Source organism: Idiotropiscis lumnitzeri, chromosome 13 (assembly GCF_059441095.1).
Source record: "Idiotropiscis lumnitzeri isolate Australia: NSW breed Sydney's pygmy pipehorse chromosome 13, RoL_Ilum_1.0, whole genome shotgun sequence".
Taxonomy (NCBI): domain Eukaryota; kingdom Metazoa; phylum Chordata; class Actinopteri; order Syngnathiformes; family Syngnathidae; genus Idiotropiscis; species Idiotropiscis lumnitzeri.
Window position 1 is genome coordinate 17,806,563 of NC_142403.1, and position 21,124 is coordinate 17,827,686.

General features: G+C 39.9%; 1 protein-coding gene across 2 annotated transcripts; it reads left to right on the forward strand.

Moving 5' to 3' along the window:
• Positions 1-591: 591 nt before the first annotated feature.
• On the forward strand, positions 592-19,247 carry plpp2b (phospholipid phosphatase 2b). Of its 2 annotated transcripts, XM_088313721.1 has the most exons (7): positions 592-843; positions 11,018-11,169; positions 11,240-11,502; positions 11,730-11,787; positions 13,160-13,336; positions 15,805-15,973; positions 18,093-19,247. In XM_088313721.1, the coding sequence occupies exons 1-6, from the start codon at positions 786-788 to the stop codon at positions 15,949-15,951; spliced, it is 855 nt and encodes a 284-aa protein (XP_088169847.1). In that variant the 5' UTR covers positions 592-785; the 3' UTR covers positions 15,952-15,973; positions 18,093-19,247. The 2 variants fall into 2 exon arrangements, with proteins under 2 accessions (XP_088169847.1, XP_088169846.1); XM_088313720.1 differs by having other exon boundaries at positions 15,805-19,247.
• The last annotated feature ends 1,877 nt before the right edge of the window (positions 19,248-21,124 follow it).

Consider the following 21,124-nt stretch of genomic DNA (forward strand, 5'->3'; position numbering starts at 1 on the left):
AAATACACAATAAGAACTGTTACATAAGTTTGCTACTCTCCATGTCTGCCCCCCCAAAAAAAAATAAACTATTAAACAATCATCTAAACATGAAATAAACAGCAAATTGTTGAGTGTAATGAAAAATTTATTTCAATTAATTTCTCAGTCAAATCAAACGGGTCTTCTTTTGCGGAGATGACGTCATCAGTTTTTCCCGGGTGAAATGTATTTACAAAATAGCAATCACAATTTAAAAAAAATATTTATCAGCCTGTCCCTTTTGTGAGTAGTTCCTGTTTATTTGTGATTTAATTCTATATTTTTAACTTTAACGTTAGCAGCTCCCTCCTTTCGACTCTTCCTTCTCAAGTAAGACAGGAAATAAGGAAATGGGTGGGGAAAGGGAAAATTAATAATGGAGGCGTAAAGGGGGAGGCGCCGAGTGGAGCTGTGTGGTTCTTCGGTTCTGTGTGGTGTCTTCCCACAGCTGCGTGGACTCGAAAGACGTTTGGATGCTCCTTGTGGACTCTCTCAAATACATTACAGAACGAAAAACAAGACTCCTTTCAATACTTCGCACTTGGTATTTTTACGACTTTTTTCCACACTTTTTGACGTTTGTGTGTGTGCGTGCACGCGCACAGGTGAACGCGAGACTACCCCGGAAGAACCCGTAGTGCAGGTTGGGTTTTTTGTTGCTATGTAGCAAAGCCGAGCATAATGGAGGTGTTTACGGGTACATTTTGAGCTTCTTCCTCAACCCCAATGCGCCAAAAGTGAAGTTGAAAGGACGGCGAAGCAACATGAAGGGTGTGAAGAAGAAGCTGTACGTGCTCATGGACGTACTCTGCGTGCTCGTCGGTGAGTCTGCCTCCCAACTTGTTTTCACGAGGTTTTACTATCCGTCAGTTGTGACAGTTACTGTGAAACGTGTTGAATTCTCATGCACACGCACACATGCACACGCACACGCACAGTGGTCTGGTTTTGACTCTGCAATGGTAATGCTGGCTGGCCATTCTTCTGTATGTGAGCCACTTTTCCCCAAACGATTTCCCCATTCTCCTCCTCAGTGGAGTGGACAGAGCAGGAAGCTGGAATGTTTGTTTATGGAAATGTGATATTCCATTTTTCTTTGCCAAGAATCCAACCAGGAATGTTCCACTTCCAGCGCACAGCACAGCATGACTCTCCCAAAATATCCATTATTGTATTATAGGTGTAACTATGCATGCAGTCGACATATTTCTGCTTCCTAAGAAAACCGTGAGACGTATTTTGTGGGTCCACAAAGTCATTTAGAATAAATTATGTTGTTTTGTTAAAACGAAAAAAAAATGCAATTTTATTTCTAATGCACATTTTGTAACAGTTGCAGCAGTAACAAAGCATTTTACTTTTAATGAAGCAAACTAGCCTGTGGTTCAAATGTACATGCAACTGTTCATTAATACGCAACCTTCCTTTTTAAATGGAAACATAATAATATTTATTATATAATATTTATTGGCCAGACATACAGAACTTTTCACTTTTAGAAATGATCCATGATCCCCGTGATAGATGAATTTACTTTGCAGGGGCAGAGTTTTTTTGGGGAGTGTGGAGGTGGATTTGTGTATTGTGTAAGTGACACAATACATTTAAAATGCATAATGAAGACTAAAAACTGGCATTTAAGTCCTTGTTGTGGAAACCAAATGCTAGTTGCCATCACTACCATTCTTCTACTTGCATACTTCTGGCAGAAGTTCTTCTTTGTCTGAAGATGGAAAAAAGAACGATACCCATGCAATAAGTTTTGGTTTCCCCAACAAGGATTTACAGCGGCAAAAAGTGTCTTCACCCACCGGGATTGTACCGTCGGCGACAGTGGGATTCTGCTTAAGGTCAGCCAACGGCAACGAAAAACTTTGGGTTCCGGTCCGTTTTTTTCGGTGGAGCACTTTGAATAACCGAATGGCAAATTTGTATAACGGTCTGAATGAAGCAGTGCGCTCATGTCATATTTCCAAACACACCCACGATGATGGAATGGGAATTTTAGGAGCTCTAATGTTCATGGTCTTGGTTTTTATAAAACAAATTTCCTTTCCAAAAATAGAATTGACTGATCCGACTTAGAAGGAGAAAAAATGTCAAGAAAACCTGCCAGATAGCGCGGGAACACTGTATGAATATGGGCGAAAACCTCTTCTGTCCAAATTTGGTCGATTTCATATTTTTTCCATTACTCAATTGCAATTGGTCAGCTCCAATGTGGGTGTGTTATTTTTACACATTATTGAGGTGTATGAAAATTGATAGATCTGGAGTGTCCTGCAGACGAACCCCCAGATTTTGGACGAGCGCTATAAAAGACGGATGGAGGCATGTGCCCATTGAAGTGGTTTTAGTTTGGCTTTCATGATGGTTGTTTGTTCCATAAACTGCTGCATCCGGTCATCCTGGTCTCAACTGCACCCCCCCCCCCAACTGTCCGTCCGCCACCGTCTAAGCTTAAGTGAGGTTGACGAGGCCGTGCAATAATGGTTTGACCGTGCGTATAATTAGAATGACCGTCAGCTCTTCTGGCCACAAAATACTTTTCCGGTTTGGTTCGTAGTTTTATATGCACGTGTTCTTTGACGGTAAACTATTTCCATTGTACTTTGTGAGTCATTCTCTCTGAATGTATTTCATGCAAGTGTAAATGCTCCGTTTTGCATTTTGCTTTGTGAAGGGAATTAGAGAGTGGAAAAAAGCCGCACGTCCAATCTGGGAGTGATTCTTTTGTGTCACTCACTGCTAGACCTGCCCTTGTCAAACAGCCTCACCGCTGAATAAACTCGTATTCAGTTTTGTAAATACGATGTTGCCATCTGTTTAACGTTTTACCAATCAACTCTCGTATGTGTTGTGTCTTCTTCCGAAAGTCCCTAAAAATGCGACCAGAATCGGAATGCCTTTTTTTTGTCATTGTACTCGTGTACAACGAGATGAGAGAGCTGCCCTCTCCAGTGCAATATTACAAATAATCTAAATATATCAATGAAATTAATGAAATAGAAAATAAATATGAAATAAAAAAAACACATTATGTTGCCGTTCTTGGGAGCTCTGCTGAAGCACCGGGTGGTGTAGATATCCAACAGGGAGGCAAGAGGGCCGCCAATAATCTTTTGCGCTGTTTCGACTGTCCTCGGGAGCCTCACTCGGTCTGCCTCAGTGCAGCTGCCGTACCCGGTAGAGACACAAAAAGTCAGCAGGCTCTCGATGGACGAATTAGTCAGAGACGAGCTTTGCGTGTTGCGCCGGAGCTAACTTTAGCCTGGGTTGTCGGAGGTTCCCGAGAGTTTTCACCATAAATAACCTGTCATTTATTTTTCAGGCTCATGCAGCTCTCATAACAGATGTCTGTCTGTATGTTGTAAAATAATTAAGGAATGATATTGAATTATTTTGGGATTGAATAGATAAGTGCCCACGGATTGCGTGAGTGGGTGTTGGTTGCAAAAGGCAACATCGGGGTTTACCTCTCCCAGGGCATGATTGTCATGTATTCAACACAGTAGTAGGTGTATCGTTTGTTCATCACGGAGACGCGTCACATACACACCCACATTCCAAATGATTACTCATGGAGTTGTACATCTTTTGTTGTCAGCGCTTTATAAATAATGTATCCCTCTCCAAGCGCGATCAGTCTATGAATTACTTTTACAGATTTGTATTTTTTTTTATTTTCCTCTATTGTTTCGCCCGCCAAATGCCCTTCAGCAATAAAATGCCTCATATTATTCTTATTTTAATGGATGGCGCTGCAGCTTTTCCCGAGTGGCCGGTGGGTTGGGATGAGAGTTCTTCTGCCGTTCTCAGAGAGTCGCCTTGGTGGGAACGGTTTTTCAGCGTCATGGAAAGCCAACCCGTGCTTGTTCCTTTGGGACCCGAGCATCGTCTTTTTTCTCACCGTTAGGTTTCTCAACAGCGCACTCTCGTTCAGGTGGGAAGTACGAAGCCTTTGAGTGGGATTGGCCTGCGATAATCTCGCGTGCAGATATGATGTGGTGGAGTCCATGAAAAGCGAAGCGAATGAGAATTAAGGGATGTCGTTTTGTAGTTGTCGTGATTGCGCAATAATGCTGAGGAAAGACGGCGGTTGGGTCCACGGCGCTTTTATTAGCTGCAGGATGATCTCATTACTCACATTCTTAAAATGTGAAATATATATATTTATTAATTACAAAAAAAATACAACCTTTTGTATGGCGTGCAACGTTTTATCAATCCTGACAAAAGAACGTTTAAATTTTTTAAACAGAGCTGATTAAATATTATCATTAAATGTATGCGGTATTGTGGTGGTCATATTAAGTATGGATGGTGCGCTGTTGAAAAAAAAATTCATTTTCAAAATAGAAAACTGCGGCTTATAGCTTGGTGTGGCTTGGAAATATATATATATTTTTTTTATTTATTTATTTTTTTTCTTACTCCCAAAAAAAAAAAAAAAGAGTTGCTGCGGCTTATATGCTGGAGCGCCGGAAAATACGGTATGTTGAAATGATGCATGTAGAATGAGTGACATAGTATGTGGTATATTTATGATTTAAACAATTAATAAATTATATAAAAAATAATAAATAAATAAAAGCAGGTGTCTTTTTTTTTTTTTTAAACTTTTGATCACCGCTGAGGACTAATTAGCCCCCTCTTATGACAGCGTTGAGCGCTCGGACAAACACACACTTGTCACATGCTCATGGCTTCCACGAGGGCCACACAGCGCGAGTGACCTGAACTCCCTCTGTGGACTTTTATGGTTTGCTTTTAAACCTGTGTGGCCCGCTTCTTTCATTCCATGCGTCCACCCCAAACTTTTCCGAGCAAACCCAGACGACTCATCGACTGGCAGCCGTCGCACGACCTCTCCGCCGACCGCCTCCTCCTCCTCCCGTCGCTAAACATGCGTGAATGATGGCCCAGGCGAAGCAGCGAGGGATTAAAAATAAAAGAATGGGCAGCAGCAGGATTTGGTGTGACTGTTGAAGTTGGGCGTTCCTCCACTCAATTGGAATTCCAGAGGCCAGCAGTTAAGGCTCAGCACATACCTTCCCCCTGAGTCAGGCCGACTCGGGCTCAGACTGTCAGCGAAGAGGGGGCGTCGGGTTTTGTCGCTCCACGTCGCCTTGAAAATGTTTTTTACTGACTGCACGCATGCATGCTGGAATCAACAAGATGGAAGAAGCCCAAATTATGGAAGGGTGTGAGGGTTATGCAACAATGCGGATGACAGCCTTTTGATACTTAAATGAGCTAATTTGATGATTTCTGTTTTTTTAATTAATTAATTAATCTGAATTTGCAGTGTAGTTTAATGACATTTTTGTAAAAATGTTATTCATTTGTATCGCATCTTCACGGACTGCCGTACGGTATAATTGTTTCATGAAACGTGAAAAGCTACTGACTCATGTTCACTAGGATTTGAATTCGATGCGTACCTCACGATTTGATTCCGATTCATTGGCCCACGTTTCGATTCCATTCCGATTAAGAAGATTCGATTCCGTTTCCGATGCATCACTACATTGGCTTACATTTTATAGTAAAACACTGTTGGAGAAACTCCGCGTGGGGGCGGTTGTGATGCAATTTTCGCCCCGCTCGCTAGCATGTATCAGTGGGTTGGTCATTCATGACACGTTTTCAGAATCAAGCCGATAAATTCTCACTTGATGTGTGGACAGGCACTCAAGAGCCCCAAATATTTGTCGACGGAGGTCCTGCCAGCACCTTTGAAAACAATTTTGGTGATGTAATGGGATGTGGTTTTAGATAAGAAGAAGAGATGCATGCGTCTTCGGTTGAGCGTGTTAGCCGCTAGCACCTGCGTCGCTATCAACACAGTTGATCATTGGCAATCTTGTTGAAGAGACGTGGCGTGGTTTGGCGCGACGTTTTATGGTATGCCTGGAATGTTTGCCATGCGAGCAACACAACACGGACGTTGGTCCCAATTGAACTTTATGTTCACTTGTTACGTATAATCTAGTTCTGCTTTTGTAATGGCGATGAGCGGTGTGGCGCTAGGTCATGCTAGGTTGTATACCACATTAGCATCCTAAAAGACTTACAGGGAATATCATTTCCAAATCATTTTTGATTTGATTTTGAAGAGCTATGAGCCATTTGATTGCATTTACTCAATTCTACATCATTTCCTCCGTCTTTAGTCGGACACTTACTGTTGCTTGCGTTGCGTCGCTAGCTGTTAGCAACTGATTAGCAGTGAACTGATTTCTGTTTGAATTCATGTTGACACCTGCCACCATTTAAAGTGTCTCTGCTTAGCCGAGAAGAAAATTCTTTTCGTTGATTTTTTAATTTTTTTATTTTTGTTACTACTCGATCCACATTTTGAGCTGTGCAATTAATCGGAATTCCGTCACTCAACAATTACAAATTGTGGTTTCTTCCTCCAAAGCAAATGTTGACCTATCAATGTCCAAGCCTGCAAATGAATGGCGTGTACGCAAAACCACTCCTGACTAAATGAATCCAAATCATTAAAAGTTGCACAAAGACCATTTGTGGATATTGACACTTTTCGCTGTGCATGTGCGTTTTCTTCGTTTGAAAAGTGATTGGTGTGACATTTTTCATGTGTGTGTGACCGGGAATCTTATTGACAAGGTCAGCGAGACTTTGCCAAACCACCAGAACAATCACTTTGTTATGGGCCTGGCAAATCCCGCATGAACGCTGCATGTGACCTTCTCACTGCAGAGAGAATTGGGAATATAAAGCGTTGATGCAAAGAGTGTTCTCATCTCTCTCTCTCTCGCTCTCTCTCAGTCTCTCTATGTCTCTCTCTCTCTCTGTCTCTCTCTTTCTCTCTCTCTCACTCTATGCCTCTCTCTCTCTGTCTCTCTCTTTCTCTCTCTCTCTCTCTCTCACTCCCCCCCTCTCTCTTTGTCTCTCTCTCTCAGTCTCTCTATGTCTCTCTCTCTCTCACTCCCCCCCTCTCTCTCTCTCTTTCTCTCACTCAGTCTCTCTATGTCTCTCTCTCTCTCGCTCTCTCCCTCTCTCTCTCTCTCGCTACCCCCCCCTCTCTCTCTCTCTCGCTCTCTCTCTCGGGCTCTCTATGTCTCTCTCTCTCTCTCACTCTGTCCCTCTCTCTCTCTCTCTCACTCCCCCCCCTCTCTCTCTATCTCTCTCTCTCTTAGTCTCTCTATGACTCTCTCTCTGTCTGTCTGTCTCTCACTCTCTCTCTCTCACACACGTTGAAAATATATCAAATAAGAATGGAAGCAATGAAAACAACAGCTGCATTTGTGAAAAGTGAAGGAGCATCGACGTCCTCGGTACGGTCACGCAGGTGCAGCAGGTCGGGCGAGTAGCTGTGAGGCGCTTTGACGGGACGTCCAGATGGAAATTGGAATAAACATCCTGGCGGCGACTTGCCACTGCGGTCCCCAAGGTCCGGTGTAATTGCACATGTGCATTCTAAATGGAGTTGCCTCTATATTTACATGAGAGCGACAAGTGTGTGGGAGGATGCTGCAGCCAAGACAATAACAGGCAGGCGGATGGCCGGTGAAGAATGAATGGGATAAAAACAGAGTGGACGATGTCAATGAGAGGGACGAGTCATTTTCGTTTGACTTGTCACAGCCGCCAGAGATTGCGTTACGCTTTTTTATAGTTCTGAAAAAAATTAAATAATTATTACATATGTAATATTCCAACTTGACTCTAATAATGACTTTTTTCTTAAGGTTTTTTAACATCCTTTATTTTTTCGTAATATTACGGCTTTATTCTCGTAATGACTAATTTCCTCAAAGAAAATGTTTTGGAACCGAGCTCCTTTTTCTACTACGTGTCATTAGAAGGTTTATATTAAATAAATAAAACATCTTCATTCAAGTGTTATGAAACAAACAAATAAATCTATATTTAGATAAATATTCTTTCCTAAATTTGCATCTTTATTGAAGTAATATTGCATTTTTCTAAAAAATTATGAAATATAAATTTTCCATGGTATTATTATATTACCATTTTAATTGTGCAGTTGTTCTCCAGTCAGTGCAATTTTTCTATTAAATTGACTTTATTCATATATTGAAAGGCTATTCCAAAAAAAAAAAAAACCCACATACTTTTCTTGTGCAGTATTATTCATATATTTTTTATTTTTTTTAATGCACGCCAAGCATGAAAAGCCAACACAAAATGAGTCCGCCCTGATCCAGGAAGCAAAGCCTTATCCCAACATCCTGTGCCTTCTAACAGACCTCCCATTTCCCGGACATTAACCTGGCCACATTCCCGACGGGCCAGCCCGTAAGATCCAGGTCCAGATCCGGTTCTCCCTTTTCTAGCCGAAATCAAGTCAACCCACGCTGTCAGCAAGATGTCTGCGTTAAGCTCCAATAAGACCAAGGGCTCGCGCTTTAAGTGGTGTCGCTCCGTCTTGCGGGCTTGTCTCGTGGTCTCTCGCAGGCCCGGTTTGTCTACAGATGGGTCTATTTTGGACCCGCTACCGCTCTGTGTCTGTGCGCGCTTTTCAGCAGTCGCTTTGAGTCCACAGTCGGGATGGCACGCTGTATTATTTTGCTCTTTTATGCCAACAAAAGCATTCCGTAGACAGTGGCGTCTTTATTGTTAATGCTACGTCTGCTACAGCAGCCATGTGTGTGGCGTCGTTATATTCGGCACACTCGCATCCGCTGGTGTGATTGATGGGCAACGTTAACATCAAGACTCGTGCATATATTGGAAACGTGCTGAATGGTTGTCGACTGTGTTGAGTGATGCACTCGGAAGATTAATTTATTGCTTGTCTCTTTGTAAAATAAAAAAAAGACCTTGAAAAAAATATTGTATCTTCCGGACTATAAGCCGTTACTTTTTTCCTAGATTTAAATGCTAAAAAAAATCTCGTATTTTTTTTTTTTTTTTTTTTCCTCTTGGGTTTGTTGTGTTTTAATTAGCAAAGTTGTTGCCGGATCTGTTTATTTATTTATTTATTTATTTTTTCTTTTTTTTTTTTTCAACATCCAAAACTTATAGCCTGGTGCGTTTTTTTTGTTGTTTTTTTTAATCCTTTTGCTATGTTGAAGTGGTCTTAGTTTGGGATGTCCACCTGAATTTTGCTGCCACTTGATCACCGTTTTTGGACGTTATAAGCAATGAAAGTACAATGTTTTCCAATGGAGAGTTTGAAATCGGTCACTTTAATGACTCACCGAAAAATAAAGAGAGCGCAGGGGGGGGCGTGGCCATATTCCTCATTAAAAGTAGGCATTTTCAAATCCTTCCTAATTTCTCCAAAATGAATAGATAAAAAAAAATGATAACTAATTGCAGTTTCCTGATCCCAAAAATATTGAAACTGAGCTTGGAAATGGGACACCTTGGCAGGACCGATACTTTAAATCACAGCATAGAGGAAAAAAAAATGCAGCATTTTTCAAAATCATCATCATAAATGTGCAATTTGTCTCTGTCGTCAAGTTCACCATTTTTTATTTTTTTTTTGCAATGCGTTTAACAGAAAACAGATGAAAACAACTTTAAACGCATGAAGTATTTTTAGCTCCCGTCATAATTCACGCCTGAAATGAAAGTGACATTTACAATGCTTTTAGAAAAGCAAATAAACAGCCTTTGCCAACTCTCGCTCTCATTTGTACGTTTTTGAATAAACGATGTGCCGAAACCGTTGTGTTTAAAGGCAAACACTCCACATTAGTGTTGGCTGATGTCATGTTTTGACACAGACAGTCCCCGAGTCAGCAGTCTGGAAATATCTGAAGTCATATTTGGAAGTAGGTGGCGCATGAAATATAGTTGGAGGCAAAAGCAGGCTCCTCTGGTATCATTTTAAGATACAAAATCCCCTTCACTGACTTTACGTCTGACTTGTCTTGTAAGAGTGATGCGTCAAGGTCAAAGTTTGTGCGCTGTCTGCCTTGTTGGCTCCAAAGTTGCCCAGTGACACGATCCTATAAAGGACGAATTGTTTGCTCCCGCCTTTAGCGCAGACAAAGCTTGTGTTTTGCTCTCTTGGGCTTGATAGCGTCTGGGGGACACTCATGCTGCTTGTTGCTGCTGTGTTCCTAATCAAATGTCAGCACTCATCACCTTGGAAACGAGACAAGACACAGACACTGGGTGGCATTGACGGCGTCGATGCGTATAGTGGGTGGGAGGGTTGTTTAGGCAAAGTCCGGGACACACTGAAGACAAAAGGGAATTGTACTACCAGTGAGGAATTCTTGATTTAGATTAGGAAAAAAGAAACATTTGGGAATAAATTTTAGAATATTATGAAAGAAATTGGGTTGTTAGATTATTATTTTCAGGACAAGTCAGTCTGTTTTTTTTTTCTTTATTTTTCTAATACGATTGTGACCCAATTCACTTCCTCCATATCATTTGATGTTATTCAAGAAAGAAAATGACTGAAATGTTTTTTTAAATATTTTTTTAAATATATATTTTAAATATACCATTCCAGTGATTTTTCTCAGTGACTTGTATTTTACAACGAATATTTTTTTCCCCCAAATAAATATTTTTGTGGTATTACAGTTTTTTTGGTAAGATTTTGACTTTATTCTAGTACCAATGGTATAATTATTTTTAAAAGTGACTTCATTATTATTATTCCCCTTTTTCTAAAAAAAAAAAAAAAAATGCCATTCATGATATTACCACTTTTTTTCTCATATTTTTCCCCCCCATTTTAATACTAGGACTTTATAATTATATACAGTTGACCGCCACATGTACTCTGGATTTTTTTTTTTTGCACAAAAGAGAAAACAAAAATGACATCCACTTGTTTGTTAGCTTCAAAGCCTTTGTCGTTTTCAATACGTGGCCTCTGACTTGACCAAATATCCATTTTAAAATGTATTAAATATATCTTTTGGACACTTTCGTGCCATTTCCGTCTGACTAATCATCTCTCGGCCGAGGTCATGTTCCAACGCAAAGCTCTCGATTCTGACTCAAACAGTTGCTATTCTTGTGACTGCAGCGGCCCTGCCCTTCATCATCATGACCATCGTCTTCAAACCTTACCAGAGGGGCGTGTACTGCGACGACGAAAGCATCAAGTACCCGCTCAAAGCGGACACCATCAGCCACAGCATGCTGGCCGCCGTCACCATCTCCTGCACAGTCGTCATTGTACGTTTGAGCTCCAAATAATTTGGCTCTTCCCTTCCAAAAGGCACTCTAACCTCCTTATTTGACTCAGATCTCATCCGGAGAAGCGTATCTGGTGTACAGCAAAAGGATTTACTCCAATTCCGACTTCAACCAGTACGTGGCCGCCCTCTACAAGGTCGTGGGCACCTTCCTGTTCGGCGCCGCCGTCAGCCAGTCGCTGACCGACCTGGCCAAGTTCACCATCGGCCGGCCCCGGCCCAATTTTATGGCCGTGTGCGCGCCCAAAGTGTGCACGGGCTACATGCAGATAATCAACTGCACGGGCAAACCTCAGGACGTCACGGAGTCCAGGTAGGACGATCGCAAGTAGGTAGATGTCATTTATTCACATGGGGAAAAAAAATCTAAGAAAAATGTGGCTCCGAAAACCAGTTTCATTCATTAACGTTGAAATTTGGTGGCATGGTTTTCGTGAGCGGAGCCACAAAAAAAAAAGTTTCAAGTTGCCATGCCGGAAAAGACGGCCCATTCGCTGACTTAAGAATAAATGAATGAATTTACATTTCTTCTGTTCGCAGGTTGTCCTTCTACTCGGGTCACTCATCTTTTGGCATGTACTGCATGCTCTTTCTAGCGGTAAGCAAAATTTACGACACGTGCTTTTTAACCGAGTCACCGGGAAAGGTTATCACAGGGCACTTTGTGATTTATTTATTTTTTTTTTTTAATGTTATTTATTTTTTGATGAGTCAGGAGGTCAAGGCAAGCTGAACAGACGTTTGAGAATGTTAGTTTACTTTTTTTTTTTTTTTTTGCGGGGGGGGTTAATATTAGCATTTCCTTAGAGAATAGTGAGCAAACTCACAAGTCAAGGTGCAACTGTCGGAAGTTCCATCTTAAAATGTACAAGACAACCTGAAAGCAGTAAAGAGTTTGTCTTTGCATTTACTGTGCAGCAATCCAGTGTTCTTTATCAATGGCGAGTCTGGACTTTTTGCATGTGGACGTGCCAAGTTTTGCACCTTCACCTGCAGGCCCTTTCAGCCTGGACAGCTGCCAACTTTGCACGTTTTTTTTTTCTTCTTCCTCCCCCATTATTGCAATAAAAATTGGAAGAAGAAAAAAAAAGTCATGGCCCAGACACAATTATTGCTCTTATTTGTTTAGAGCTCAATGTTGTGTAGTCCTCGTTGATAAAAGAATACAGCAGGTCAGTCAACATGCACACTTTAAATGAATTGTGCAAAAAAATCAATGAAACAATCTGCATCATTTCATATGTAATTAATTTAAATATGTAATAGAACTGAATTAAAATACAAATCCATACAAAGAAGATAACATGCAAGGTACAATACAGTAAAATCTCAACTGAATTTAAATACAAATAAGCTTTAAATGAATTATTCAAAGTAATAAAATAAAAATGACCGTAATAAGGTTTAAAAATGCATTATTAAAGGATTATATATGGAAATACGAATTATAATCAATTACAACATAAGTTCTAAATAAAGAAATAGCATGCATGATGAATAACAAAAATTAAGAAAATAAAAAAATGTATAAATATTCTAATTAAAGTAAGATGTAAAATTCAATAGATTTACGAAATTAAAATATGGTTGAACTACAAATAGAAAATGTAAACTGAAACTGAAATTGTTGAACGATGGATGGATAGATTTAAAATGCAAATAAATGAGGTTATTCAAAATATATAAATAAATAATTCTAAAGGTGTTGTCATGGTGATACGCCAATGTTACATTTGTATTTACATCTCTTATTTATTTATTTTTTTAATTATTATTATTACTAATATACTGTAATAGACATCATTGTAAATGTGAAACACCTGCACGACTTTGCTGCTTTTTCTGGCTGTGAATAACTTTTCCGACATTGTCACTGCCAGTAGACTTTTTGGTTCGGGAGACTAAAAAGCACACGTTGATTTTTTTTTTTTTTTTTTTTTTAGTTTTTTCATTTTTTATTGCGTCCGCAGCTGTACGTTCAGGCCCGGCTGGTGGCCAAGTGGGCGCGACTCCTGCGGCCCACCGTGCAGTTCTTCCTGGTGGCCTTCGCCGTCTACGTGGGCTACACGCGCGTCTCCGATTACAAGCACCACTGGAGCGACGTGCTGGTGGGGCTGCTGCAGGGGGCGCTCGTCGCCGTGCTCAACGTAAGTAAATGAAGACAACTTCATAACGAGCGTGTCATGCGCTAATGCTCGCATTTTGGCACTCTCGCCTGTTTGCAATTTTTAAGTTTTTTATGAAAGGTTTTGGGGAGAGGGGTATGCAGTTTTTGTTGCTGTATTTGTTGCCATGGCAACACTGGATCATCTGCTTTAGTTGTCTATGATGGCAGAACGCCGCAGCTTTCGTTAGCACTAGCATCATGCTAACTTTGCTGTTGTGACAAATCCGATGACCGTTTCCATACCGGAGGGAAGCGAGACTGGGTGGGACTGTCCACATCAGACCGTGTTTAAAAACATTTCTCGCCACAGGAATAGGTTGGCTTCATTTCTGCCCGTCGGTACATTTCATCTTGACGGGAAGTAAGCTGGGAGAGAAGTGTGACTTGATACCCGGACACACGCGCACACGCCCTTGACTGAACCTCAAACATTCTTCTCATTTCTTGCCGTTGGAAATTTTTGTTTGGAATGACCCTCAGCACCATCTTGTGGAAATGATGGAGTGCCTGTGTCTGATGACGACGGTCATAATTTAACCAAAAAATACAATTGATGATAATGAAAAAGAAATTCAGCAAGAAATATGAGTTGCATTGTGAATAAAAGGTCTTGGTTTTATGAGAAGGAATCTGAAATTTTAGGAAACAAAAGTCAAAATGTTACGAGCCACGAAAGTTCAATATTTAGACAAAAATGTTTATTTTACAAATACTCAACTGGACTAACTCATCTAAATTATTTAAAAGAACACACACACACACACACAAGGTTATGTTTGCTAGAATACAGGAAGGTTTGCAAAAAAATGTCCTTTTCTGTCAAGCAAATTTGGAATTTACTGAAAAAAAATATATTGTAATTGTGCATTGAACAAAAAAAGTGTGAATTTAATAAAAATGTTTGATCTTGCTCCCCAAATAGAGAAATTCAAAATTTGGAGAAAAATACATTTGTAATTGCACAAGAAAAAGAATATCATTTTTAATAATACGATTTGTAGTAGTCCAAGAAAAGGCCTTTTTACGTTTGCGCAAAAAAAAAATAGTAGTTAGAAGAAAAGTCCGAATTCTACAAAAATATTTTTCTTTATTTTAGGAGAAAACCAATCAGAATTTAAATGCAGTATAATTTTGCATCGTAAAGTTGAATTATTCTAAGAACTTTTTTTAATTACTTGTATCAGTATAAACTGTATATGTTTATTTTATTATGCTTTTATTCTTCCATTTTTTTCGTTTGGCATAGTCCATATCTCAAAGCAATTACATTTTATATTAAAAGAAAAATATTTATATTTATTTAAAAATGTACTTTTACGAGAAAATCCTATTTTTTTGTATGAGGGGAAAAAGTTGGAACTATGCAAGGTACACATTTTTTTTCTTAAGAATCATAATTGTTAAAAAAAAAAAAAAAAGGCTCGGCATTTAACAGGAATGTGCGTGTGCTCACATACGTAAATGCTTTGGAAATGAGAGGCCACCTTTGACCTTCATGGTGCTGCAGGCAATTAGATTCTCTCGTGGGCCTTGCGCTTTACGACCACCGCTTTCTGTGTGCGCGTGTGTTAACAAACGTCTGTGTCGAAAGTGCGCCAAACATATTTGAGCACATTTTCTCAGCTTGCCCAGCTCACTCATACTCACACTTAATATTTTAAGAAAAAAGAAGGAAGAGAAATTACAAAAAAAAGCCACAAAATAGTGCAAAAAATGTTTTTAGCGTAATATCACGAATTGTCTGAAAAGGAAAAGAAAAAGCTACAATATTTCAACAAAAGTTGCAATGCGCTGCAAGACTACATTTTTAATTTCCAACGAGTTTAAATTTTGTCCGAATAAGTCGCAATGTAATTAAAAGGGAATTTTCCTGACTTCACTTTACTAGAATAGAAAATGCTAAATTAATTAAAATAAAGTCCCAAAATTATATGAAAAAAGTTGTAAAAATTTTACTTTTTTTTTTTTATTCTGTTGAAACAAAATAAATTTTAATATACGGAGGGAACAAAAGTAAAACAATTAAATAATTCAATTTATTGAGTATTTAATAATTGAATAAATACTGGGGGACCCAAAATTATGCGGCAAAATGACAAAACCATTTTTAAAATCTAGAGAGGAAAAAAATACGAATTTAATTCTATAATACGAAAACAAACATTTCTTGAAAATGTATTTGTAATTGTTGCTCGAATAAAGATGCAAAATTTAAGAACATTTTTAAAAAATAAGTTCATATAATTTCATGAAAATGAAATATTTCTGCTCCAAGAAAATTTACAGAATTATACGAATCATGACACAGGATGACAAGATTAACATTTAAAAACGACTGCAAGAAATATTGTCATTATAATTTTTGAAGGTGTCAGATATCGAATGACATTATCATTATTGTTGTGTTGGTGCCGTGTCCAAATGTGTCCCCTCGACTGTGCGTTCCAGGTGCGCTTCGTGTCGGACTTTTTCAAGAAGCGTCCGCCGCGCCGTGCCAAGCCCGAGTGCGCCGACTGCGAGGAGCCAGAGAGAAAGCCCAGCCTTCAGTTTATCGACTCGGAGCACGCCAACCATTACAACTGTCACCCGGTGTGACCCGGCCGCTGCCAACCGCACGGTACAACCCCCCCCCACCCCCACCCCCCTTTCCTCGCCGGCGCCCCCGCTTCACCCGGCAGGCGTGTCGTCCGCTCTCTTGGAGTCAACCACTCACCTCCCATCTGCTTCTCACTACCACTAGACTGAGCGAGAGGGGGGGGGGGGGGGGGGGTCATCCTCTCCGAAACGCCTCCACATCCCCCCCGGAGGCGGCGTCCAAACCCGCACGCCGCTTGTTCGCATTGAAGGCAGAGACTCGGAAATGACGTGCAAACGCAATAGGTGTCGACAAGCTCGTGTTCATTCACTCAGTTCTCATTCTTGTTTTTCGTACCGATGTCGCTTTTGTTGTGCGTCAGTGTGGACGATTACGACTACGCACGACTACGACCTCGTCAGACCCTTCGTGAGGTACACCTGCACAATCCAGTGCGAGATCAATTCTGCCTTGACAGTGACAATAATACAATTGGAGTGTTAGGACCCAAAAAAGTCTAAGCTGGGGCCAATCATTTTTGAGATTTGAAAAGGAATAGCAGACGGACAAAGAGATTGTGTTAGTTTATGCTCCCTCTTACGTGTCGCAGTTAAGAGGCGGGTGAGCGGCAGCACTTTTTGTTATCAGCGTTTTGCTTTGCTTTTTGAGGGGGGAAAAAATGCAATAAGTATTAAGGGTGCAACAAAAAACGATCAAAATGGAATCAAATTTTTCCCAGTGCTTCAATCGTATTGCACACATTGACATCTAAAAAAACTAAAAATAAAAATTCTGAGCTTATGAGAACAAAGTTGAAATGAGGAAAAAAGTTGTGATACTGGACAAGAAAATGTCACAATTTGACACTTGTACATTTGTACATTAATGGGGAATAGAAAATCTGATTTTGTTCGAAAAGTCGAGCTGTAATTTTGCATTTATAAGATGACAGGACAAAAGTAAGAAGATGACTTGAATTTTTTTAAAAACTCAGAAATTTGCAAGACAAATCTTTATACAAGATGAAGTTGCCGTTTTTTAATAAAGTCCGTGTAATTTTAAAACGTACACCCTTCGTATGTATATAGGAATTAAAAACAACGAAATCTCCATTTTGTCAATTGCACCAAAAGACGATTAATCGACTAATCGATCGATTCCACAATTCATGATGATGAGTTGAGCTGATGTGCTGTCTTTCGGTTTATTTAGCACCTTTTTTTTTTGCATTATTACAATTGTAAAGGCAGACTTGTCCATTCATCTCTGGTGGCAGATTGTGTGTGTGTGTGTGCGCGTGTGGGTGTGCGTGTGCGTGTGCGTGTGGGTGTGCGTGTGCGTGTGCGCGTGTGTGTGTGTGTGTGTATTGTATAGTGTGAGTGCAGTTGACGATCTTTTTCTACTCCGTGACTTGTGTGTGTCACGTCAGTGAGGACGAACTGCCGTGTGGATTTGTAAAGCCGTGTGCATATACCACTACCATGTTGCCCAATTTAATAAAATAATAATAATTTTTTTAATGTTAGGATGAGACACATTTTTTTTTTTAAAAATGGAAAACTTTTAATTTATTGTAAATAATGTTCTTTCTATTTTTATAGTGCAATCAATCACCCTGCTTGCCACTTTGAGTCACACATGCTCCATCTTACGAATGCTGCGAAGTGATCTATATATATAAAAAAAAAATTCTTATAGTATATTTTAATTTTTCATGTAGAAAAGGGGTGGGGAAATTAGTGTTCAAGGGGCCACATTTGATTTCGTAAATAGGCCAAAGTCTTTTATTTATTTATATATTTTACGGTGTATCATACTGTATCCACACGACTGTTCAAAGATGTTTGGTGTCACACAAATATACTTTATTTTATTAACAAAGCACTAATGTGTATTTAGAGTAGCATTGAGTTCACGTTTCATTTCGAAATCATTTTTTCATTTTGAAATCAGTGTATATGCCTTTCATTTGTTTCAGCGACCCTAAAAATTGCAACTGTTTTTTTTTTTCATTTATTTTTTAAATTAGGAAAAATAACATTCTGCTTTTTTTAGCTTTCTGCCTTCTGGTCGCCACATTTTGGCCACCAGAGGGAAATATAATGATGACCATCACAACTAGGATGTATTGATTTTGTCGTTTTTTGTTTTGTTTTTTTAGAGTGGATACGATGGCGGAAAAGCACTTTTCTTTCTATTGAAATAAGATTGGTGTGACGAAATGAAGCTCCTCCCCTCAGTTGTTGAGTTCACCAAAGTTGCTTGGCACTATAATGCCACCAGTTGGCACCAAAGCAACACTTTTGGATTCCGCATGGCTTTTACTTGAGTACAAAAACTGACATTTTTTTTGGCCTTTTTTTGGGGGGAGGGGGGGGTATTTGAACACTATCTTTGTCTTGTGTTGTGTCTGTGAGGGGAAAGAAATAGCTGATTTTTGAAGATTTTAAAGCGCTACCATTGGCAGATAAATCAGTCCGGGCATTGTTGTTAATATAGTAAAAATTTAACCGTAAATAGAAAAAGGCGTTTTTTTTTGTTTTTTTTTCAGAATTTATTTTTTTTGCATGCAAAAATAACTACTTTTTTGTTTGTTATATTGTTTATTATTATTAATTTAATTCTTATATACCGATTGTTCAATACAATGAATACAAATTCAATGTTTTTTTTTTTCATTTTACAAATATTTAAAATTATTTATAATAAATCAACTAACCAGATATTTCATACATTTTAATACCAGTTATAAATACATTTTAATACACCATTTTTTTTGTGGAAAATACAGCTAAATTAATGTACCAAATATTACACGACTCTTGATAGTAGAAATCCTCATTGGCTTTAAAGAACAGCTTGTCCCTTTGTGGCCCCTAGGCCGTATTTTGCCCACCCCTTGTTGCAGCGATCTCAGTTTCCAAATGTAAGCCAGAAGTCCCCAGCAGGACAAAATGGCCACCATAGTGAAAGCTCACATCTCAGCCGTGTTTTTGTGAAGCCGGAGAAAGCATGACGGATACGCCGTACGACGACGGGTCGGACGCACACCCGAGATGCGGCCGTTAATGATGTCAAATAGACAAACAAGCACAAACGGCTGCTCCAGATGAAGTTTCGAGCGAGACGCCCGCCCCCGCTCGCGCCCGCGACGTGCAGCTGCAGACAAATGTTGACAATGTTCTCAGCCTTAGATGTTTTATCAGTGTGTGCCTTCAACTAGGTGCTATTTGAGTGTGTGTTGCCATGTAATTAGAAGCTTTATGTTGTTGATGTTTGCGTGTACATTTTGGAATAAACATGGAATCTGCAGTCACGGATGTTTTTCCTATTCTGCAATAGTGAAAAGTAATTTAGCGTAAATACTTTGTCAGTATGCATTTGTAGATTTTCGGGTATCTTTATGGCAGTAGTTCTTACCGTGATAGACCGATAATCGGCAAAATGCCAATTATCGGGGCCGATATTTGGCATTTTGCCGATTATCAGCATCAGCCTTTTTTTAATTTTCGAGGCCAATTAAGGGAGAAAAAAGAAAGAAAAAAGCTGGCTTATTTTTCCTTGCTCCAGCACACTTTTCTCTCTCTCTCTCTCTCTCTCTCTCTCTTTTTCTGCTGTGCTGGTGGTCCCGCCTGCAGAAGCTGATTGGCCATCTGATTGGTTCCTTGTGCAGTGGGTAGCAGCAAATCAGCACTAAGCTGCCTGTTTGCTTTTTCATCTCAAGTCACGCACGCTACGGGAGAGGTCCCACGGGCAGAGGAAGGTAAGGCTACAGACTTTGACGAAAATAAATGTTCGTCTAACTAACTTTTTGTTCGACTTTTAGGACTAAGTTGTCAATTTTATTTGAAGATATATATTTTTTTAAATGCTTTATCGTGTAGTAAATCATTAAACGTGCTTAAAGGCATTTAAACTAAGTCAGGTTTTTATTTATCAAAATTTGGACACTATTTTACCCCTTTTTTTTTTATAAATGAATATTGACTTCAAATATCGATTATCGGCTTCCATCCATCTTTAATCAGAAGTGAGTGTGCATTAAAAAAAAAATTGCAAAGCAAAACTCCACTTTAAGAGACCAGATCTGATTCCTTTCCTCATAAATAGCTACAAAGAAATTGAATGAAGCTTCCTCTCTTCGACTCTGCCCTCCAAATCCTTCCCGAAAATGTCGACATACTTCATAACCAACAAAAGGAGCAGCTTCAATCCAGCGTTTCCCTGCCCTTGGCCTTTCGTGTCGCCGGGTGATTTATGTATTTCCACTAGGGCGCCATTTCCCTTCGCTTCACGTCTTTCCATCTCGCCGTTATGAGCCCTTATAGATGGATGGCAGAGGGAGAGGGGGAAAAAAACGGTGAAGTAAACGAGCCTGGGGTATGTCGCTCTTGGGATTCAAGGTCGGTGCGATGCCAAACATTTTAACGGTCCCCTCGGAAAGAATTGGAACGGCAAAGGTCACTTGCATTTTTTTTTTGTTGTACACTGAAAGATGAATATGATACAAAGTTCTGGAGGTTTCACCCTTAAGGAGGTAAAATGCATGCTCTATTGGGTTCAGGTCTGGGGATTGACTTGGTTTCCCTGCTTGATGAAGTCCTTCGTTGTGTGAGCATTCTGCTTTGGCTATTCGTCTCATTGCATGGTGAAGCTCCTCCCACTTAATTTGCATTTTTTTTTTCTGTATGGAAATGGTTTTATAGACTTCAGAATCCGTTCTGCTGCTATGCTTTATTTTTCTGCAGAAAAGACTGTGTAGCCCTCTTGGCAGACTTTTTTGACTGCCTGGCAACAAATGATGATGTGCGATTGGTTAAATCAGGGGTGGGCAAACTACGGCCCGGGGGCCACATGCGGCCCGTTTAACGTTTTAATCCGGCCCGCCGAACTTGAAAAAAATTAAATGAATAAACCTTGTGAATGTTTTATTTTTTTTGGGGGGGCGTTCTCTTGCGACTCAAAGCACACTTGGAGAATCTCCGCCGTAGCGTTCCGAGCCGACCTGAGAAGTCGCAAAGGCCTGTCGGAAAAAGGAAGATGACTCAGGTTGAGCGAGCGGCGCATTACTCGGCCCTGAGCAACAAACAACTGGGTGTGGGTGCTCGTCCGCCAACTGGAGCGTTCCAAAGAGTCCTTGGATGAATTTTTCAAGCGGTCGACGTCGCTCCTCGGACACTGATTGGAAGTTGG

Coding starts and splice junctions, on each gene's coding strand:
- plpp2b (XM_088313720.1), top strand. CDS start 786: ATGAAGGGTGTGAAGAAGAAGCTGTACGTGCTCATGGACGTACTCTGC. Junction 11,503..11,729: donor CAGGACGTCACGGAGTCCAG/GTAGGACGATCG, acceptor TTCTGTTCGCAG/GTTGTCCTTCTACTCGGGTC. Junction 11,788..13,159: donor ACTGCATGCTCTTTCTAGCG/GTAAGCAAAATT, acceptor TTGCGTCCGCAG/CTGTACGTTCAGGCCCGGCT.